Genomic DNA, 6,330 nt, shown 5'->3' with positions numbered 1-6,330 from the left:
CTAGCTAGCCGTCCCTCCGCCGCTTCTCCCCCTCTCCCCCTTCCCTCGCTCTCCCCGCACGATATACCTCTGCTCTACTCGCTCGTATCCCTGCTACCCCCTCGCACAGCACTCAGATTGCCGATGCCCACCCTCTGTTCCCTCTTTCGCTTTCGCCTGCTCGCCGTCGGGCTCAAGCCATGTATTCCATTCCATTCCATTCCGTTTTCCCCCTCGAGGGCGAGGCCAGTCTTCTCGATGCCTGCTCTGTTCCCGCTTCCCTGTCGCTCGCTTGCACCGTGCTCCGGCAGCAATGTATCAGTGCGTCTCGTTGTTCCCGCCGTCCTTCGCCTTGTCGCTCCAGCGCCTGGCTCGGCCTCGCAGTCGATCCAAAGGGCTGGCGATGCCCCGCCGCAGACGCGGGTGAGACGGCCAGAGTCGACGAGGACCACGATTCGAAAGAGGCATCTTGTACGATATATGTGCAAAGTTTGACGCCGTCGACATCACCATCCCGGCTAGCTCAGCTGGTAGAGCGTCAGACTCTTATACGGAGCCTCTGCGGATGATCGCAGAATCAAAAATCTGAATGTCGTGGGTTCGAGCCCCACGTTGGGAGATCTTTTTTTTCTCTTTTTTTATTTTTTATTTTTTATTTTTTATTTTTTTTTGTATTTCCCTGACTCGCAGCCTTGGTGCAGCCTTCTGATCTTGCGAGGTTTGACAACAGCTCACGGTGGGGCTGACGGGCCTGCCCACTGCATGTCGCCTGGTGGGCTTGTCAGGTCGATGAGGACAATGGGACGGACTGCATCTTCACCGTACAGTGGCTACGTTCACCCAGTTGCACGCTGACTTTCGCCCCCACGCTGAGTGACTGTATCTATCAGTCCATCAAGTCACAATGCGATTCAGATTCTGGGCCAGTGGGCATACACGACCACGACCCTGGGGTTCTGCTACGAGCTACTGCTGCACGACGCCGACGCGGTCGAGGTCGGGCGCAAAGCCCTGCTTGTCTGCCGTGATGGTGATCTTGTTGTTGGCGGCGGCGCCCCGCTTGAAGCCGGCGAGCTGGACGCGGTAGGATTTGGCAACGCTGGCGTCCCAGTCGTAGCCCGAGAGCGGGAAGCTGACCTGGACGGACGGGCCGTCGTTGACCGAGATGAGCGCCGTCCTGGCATTCGGGCCCTGGCCTCCGAGGTAGCCGACCTCGGCGTTGATGTAGTCAAAGAGGAGCGTCGACGTCTCGGCCGGGGCGGACAGGTTGGACAGCGTCACGGACGCTCCGGCGCCGAGGTTGCCCACCTTGCGCGCACCCGAGCAGCCCGAGCAGTTCGCCGCCTTGGCCCCGCCCGAGAGGGTGCCCGATTCCGCCTCGACCCACTTGACATTGTCGCCGGCGTCGGCGGCCGCGCCCGACTTGGACGGGGCGCGCACGATGTTGCTCAGCCGCAGCGGCAGCGAGCCCAGCGCGCCCGTCGTTGTGCCCGCCACGTACCGGCCCGTGACGCCCCTCTTGACCTGGCCCGTCCAGAGGTCCTTTACGTCGGCCTTTGCAATGCCGAGCTGCGCCAGGTCGAAGCCGAGGTCGGTCCGCGCCTGGTTCTTCCAGTTGACGACCAGGACGGCCTCGTCGCCGTTGGCCAGGGGCCCGCGGTAGAGGTCGCGGTCGTTTGTCCAGCGCTCGACGAGCTCGATGGGCTTGCCGAGCGCGTCCTGGTTGATGGCGATCAGGTCGCGGTTCTGGAGCAGCGCGACGGCGTCGTCCCCCAGCCGCTGCGGGTTGAGGCCGATCATGAGGGCCGACTTGATCATGGCCCAGTAGGCAAAGTGGGTGCGCTGCTGGTCGAGGGTGAGCTTCTTGGAGCCCACCTCGAGCATGTCGGCGTCGGCAAAGTGGCCGGGCCCCGTCTTGCCCGACTTGGCGATGTGGATCGACTGGTTGAGGATGCGCACAACGGCCGCCCAGTCGTCGTTGATGTCGTCTGACAGGCGGAACGACGTCGAGATGCCCTTGGTCCAGTCGACCGGGCCCTCGAGATCGCCGTCGGGCGGCGAAATGTAGGGCGTGCCCCACTGGCAAACGAGCATGCGCCCGATCTTGTTGTTCTGCAGCGCCCGCCACATGGCCCCATACCGGTCGACGTAGTCCTTGCGCGGATCCTTGGGCGCGTTCTGGTTCTCGTTGGGGCCGTCGGCGTAGCAGTAGTCGTCTGTCGGTGCAGGTAGGTAGGGTCAGGGGAGCAGGCGAGCGGGAACACGGCAGTCAGGTGGGCTGATCAAGGTGAGTCAGTCGCCTGCACATCATCCAGGGGGGATCAAGGGGGCGCCGGGGTGGCGGAGCGCCGTCGCCGCGCGACTCACACTTGACGTACTCGACGTTCCAGCTGGCAAAGAGCTTGGCGTCGGCTTCCTCATGCCCGTAGCTGCCGAGGCGCGGGCTGGGCACGATGGTATCGCAGGCGCGCACGCCGGCGTCCGAGTAGAGGCTGAAGGTGAGTCCCTTTGAGCGCGCCTTGTCCGAGATGGGCTTGAGGCCCTGGGGAAAGTTGTTGGTGTCGTAGTCGATGGCGCCGTAGGGGTTGTTGGTGCGCGTGGTGCCCTGCCAGCCGCAGTCGATCTGGAAGAAGGTGTATCCCGCGTCGCGGAAGCCGCGCGAGACGAGGGCGTCGATGGTCGACGAGACGTAGGTCGCGTTGGGCGAGCAGGCCACGTCGTTGTACGTGTTGTAGCCCATGATGGGCGTCGAGATGCCCATGCCGCCCGTCGGCGGCGCGGCCCTCGTCGCGAGGGCGGAGAGGGAAAAGCCCGGCATCGTATTCGAGGCGGTCAGAGGCGGGGCAAAGAGGCGGGGCAAGGAGGCGATAAGAAGCCGTGAGGCGGTGTAGTAGGGAAAGGGAAGGACTACGAGAGGTGATGCTCGCAGACGGGCTCCGGGGCTGCGATGGAGCACGCCTTTATGTACATACATAGTTGGTCAAAATCAGCGGTTGCGGGTCCCCTCCGCTCAGCCCACCGCCCATGGTCGCAGCAGGAACGCACCAGCCTGCTGCCCATCCTCCTCCGGTCGCAGTCTCTGGGTACCAGAGATGAGGTCCCATCGAGGCGCGCGCAGTCGGCCTGGTGCTTTCCGACAAACTTCCGGCGCTGACGAGGACCCCACACGACCCCGCATCGCCGCGAGCTCGCAACGAGCCGCGCTCGTTGTCCATCGTCGATGTGCGAGCCTATTCGTGCGTCGTTGACAAGCTGGCGAGGTACCCAGCGGCGAGGGGGTGGCTCAGGAACACCTGCCTTTGTTCCTCTCGATCCGGGGAAAGATTGCCGGAGCTCGGACCCACCCAAGGCACATCGTGACCGGCCCAAGGCCTCCGGCTGACGACGTTGTCGAAGGAGCACGAGAACCGTAGGTGTGGACGTGCGCAGCCGTGTCGGGGACTGCAAGGGAAAGCGGAAGGAGGTGCTGCCATCGGTGATCCTCAGAACGAGGCTCGCGGCAATCTCTGTCTGCCGCAGAGTGAGGGTACGGCCGCCAAGGCAAGCAACGAGCGGCGAGGCCAAGGTACTGTAGCATAGCGGGTGTCGGCAGGCGCCTCTTTGTCGTGGCTTTCTTGCTTGCTGGCTCGGCGGTCGAGTTGCGTTGCTGCCGACCTCGTCAAAGCAGCTACCGTAGCACGAGGCAGGACAGCCGAGCAGCCCGTGCATCGGTACAGTACGACGGCGGAGCTTTGCCGCCGCAACCGACCGACGAGGAGCCCCACAGGCCCCCGCTGCAGCATGGCATCAATCGCCGTTGTTGGACAGTCGGAGATCCCTTCGCCGGCGCAGGTGACAACCGCGTTAGGGTTATAACGTAAATATAAATGTCTCCTTCGGCATGTTTGACATCATCAGGCAACGTAGTGCAGCAGCACCGCTGCCTGGCCTGCGCTCTAATGGGGTAATGGCAACCCTCCACTTTCACACAGTGGCGCCCCAAGTTCGATTCTTGGTTGGAGCACTTCTTTTTTTCTCGTGGTCGAGCGGACGTCTGATTGGTTCGGTTCGGATTCGAATCCAGGCAGTCCCACCTTTTTTTTTTTTTTTTTTTTTTTTTTTTGGTTAAGGGACAGCGCACGATCCACCCTCGCCTCCACCTCGCTCGCCTTGCCTCGCCTTGCGACCACCACCGCCACCACCACCGCCGCGCCCAGGATGTACCACCTCCTCACCGGGCTGTACGGTACGTGCCGTCGCAGCCTCTCGCACACGCTCACTGACGCTTCGCTGAACAGGCTGCACCCTCACAAACGACCACCACCGACCAACAGCCGAGTGGACGAAAAAGGAGCGCTTCAATATCCTCGTCGTCGGCCTAGCGGGCGTGGGAAAGTCGTGCCTCGTCGAAAAGGTGCGTCGCCGCTGCTCCTGCCGCCTCGGCAGGCCGCTGCTGGATCTGCCCCCGCTGCCGCTGCGGAGCGACTCGACGTCGCTCAACTGATATGATCCTCGACCTCGACCTCGACTTCGACTTCGATCACGGCACCGACGGCAGATCAAGTCCATCTACCTGCGCACGCCCGCGTTGCCGCCCTCGCGCATCGCACCCACCGTCGGACAGAATGGTGAGCACCGCGCCGCTTCATCCCACCTCGTCGTCGTTGTCGCTCTGTCAGCTCGGAACTGACCGGTCCCCCAGAATCTTCTCTGCCCTATGCGCCGCATCGCCGACAGTCTTCGACCTGACGCTCCCCTCGTCGCATCTCCACTTCTGGGACCTGGGCGGCTCGGCCTCGGTGCGCTCGCTCTGGCAAAAGTACTACGAGGAGTCGCACGCCCTCGTCTGGGTCGTCGATGCGCGCGACTGGATCGGGTGCGACGACGACGACGACGAGGGTGGGACCAAGGATAAGGGCAAGGCGGTGCAGACACCGGAAGACGTCGAGAGGCAAACCAGGAGGGAAGAGAGCTGGACTACGCTCGGTAAGTTCGGTACTGCTTCGATGGCCCATACCGTACCGCACCGCGCCTCGTCTCGCTGCTAGGGGGGGCAGGACGTCGCGAGAGAGGGACGGGATCCTGACGCCGTCCATACGACCCCGGCGCGGGCCCCGAGCAGCGTCGCTGCTCGACCATCCCTCCCTCGAAGGACTGCCCATCCTCATCCTGGCCAACAAGGTGGACGCCTGTTCCGCCACTTCGGACTCGACTGCGTCCCAGAACGAGGCCGTTGCCGTCGCTCGGCGCATCAAGCGATGGATCGGACGCAGAATGGCCGACGTCGCTGCGGCCGATACCACCACTGCTGCCGCAGAGTACCAGAACGGCCAAGATCACGTCGGGATACCGCACGCACAGGCACCGGCGGCGGGGTACGAGTGGGACGTCGTCGCCACCAGCGCGCTCGATGGGTGAGTAGCAATGTCAGAGAGAGGGAGGGAGCGGTTCGGCAGCACAGCACGGGCCGCGGCGAGGCTGACTGGCATGCATTCGGCACCCGCACACCGCGCGATGCAGCACGGGCGTCAGCGACGCCGTCGACTGGCTATACCTTCGCGTCCAGAACGTCAAGCGGTGACCGACAGCGGCTCGTGCAGCCGCCGCTGGGTCGACGTGAGGGCGAACGGCTCAGCACGTAGGGAGACTTATGCATTCGAGGCACCGGTCGACGGCCCCGTACGACATGCAAAGTAGGCCCTCCGGCCCTCGTCCACTGCAACCCGCGACCATCTGCCCTCGCACCCCATCGGCCCTCTCACCGCCGTGCCTTCTTGCCGCCCTTGTCCTTGTCGCCGGCGCCCTTGCGCTTGGCCGCCTCCCTCTTCTCCTTTTCCCGGTCGCGCGCATCGGCCTTGATCCGATCCAGGACATACTCAATCGTCCGCTTCTGGTCCAGCAGCACCCGCTTCTCGCCCAGCCGCACCACGAGCGCCTTTCTCTCATTCTCGCCCAGCTCCCTCGCCGCCGCGCCGCCGGTGCCGGGGTAGAGGAGCAACTCGTCGGCTTTCACGTCTGCCCCGCCCGGCAGCGTCGCCAGACGCAGGGCGATGGCGTCAATCAGGATCTGGGACGTCTCGACCCTCACCTCCTTCTTGGGCCCGGACGCGGACGCGGACGCGGCGTGCACCTCGACCGACTCGATGCGCGCGCTCGGGCCTTTGCCCTTGGCCTTGGCCTTGTCGAACGCCTCGCGCGGCATGGCCAGGATGCGCGCCAGCGCGACGAGCTCCTCGTCAATGCCCCCGCCCGTCGCGGCGGCCTTGAGCTGCTTGGCCGTCGGCCTCTGCGGATCCGGTCGGTGCGGCGGCGCGTCGGACGGCGGAAAGAGGTAGCCGAGGATGTAGACCTCCTCGATTCCCAGCGACGAGC

At 64.3% G+C, this 6,330-nt stretch overlaps 3 protein-coding genes across 3 annotated transcripts in view; 1 reads left to right on the top strand and 2 right to left on the bottom strand.

Annotated features, from left to right (window-relative positions):
• Window positions 1-945: 945 nt before the first annotated feature.
• On the bottom strand, window positions 946-2,953 carry PFL1_02443 (uncharacterized protein; the record flags this gene model as incomplete). The annotated part of the gene is made up of 2 exons (XM_007879960.1): window positions 946-2,195; window positions 2,347-2,953. 2 exons carry the CDS (start codon window positions 2,951-2,953, stop codon window positions 946-948), a joined length of 1,857 nt encoding a protein of 618 aa, XP_007878151.1.
• A 1,223-nt stretch (window positions 2,954-4,176) lies between these two features.
• On the top strand, window positions 4,177-5,539 carry PFL1_02442 (uncharacterized protein; the record flags this gene model as incomplete). The annotated part of the gene is made up of 6 exons (XM_007879959.1): window positions 4,177-4,204; window positions 4,293-4,372; window positions 4,517-4,586; window positions 4,696-4,944; window positions 5,081-5,372; window positions 5,479-5,539. The coding sequence occupies 6 exons, from the start codon at window positions 4,177-4,179 to the stop codon at window positions 5,537-5,539; spliced, it is 780 nt and encodes a 259-aa protein (XP_007878150.1).
• Window positions 5,540-5,716: 177 nt separating this feature from the next.
• The window catches only part of PFL1_02441 (uncharacterized protein), a gene marked incomplete at both ends in the record, with an annotated part of 2,671 nt that continues 2,057 nt past the window's right edge, over window positions 5,717-6,330 (bottom strand). The window contains one exon of the mRNA XM_007879958.1: window positions 5,717-6,242. Within this exon, the coding sequence (XP_007878149.1) occupies window positions 5,717-6,242 (526 nt within the window). The remainder of the gene's footprint in view (window positions 6,243-6,330) is intronic.

Source organism: Pseudozyma flocculosa (genome assembly GCF_000417875.1).
Source record: "Pseudozyma flocculosa PF-1 unplaced genomic scaffold scaffold00007, whole genome shotgun sequence".
Classification (NCBI taxonomy): Eukaryota; Fungi; Basidiomycota; class Ustilaginomycetes; order Ustilaginales; family Ustilaginaceae; genus Pseudozyma; species Pseudozyma flocculosa.
Note: the sequence above shows the minus strand (reverse complement) of the source record. Positions and strands in the feature narration are given on the sequence as shown.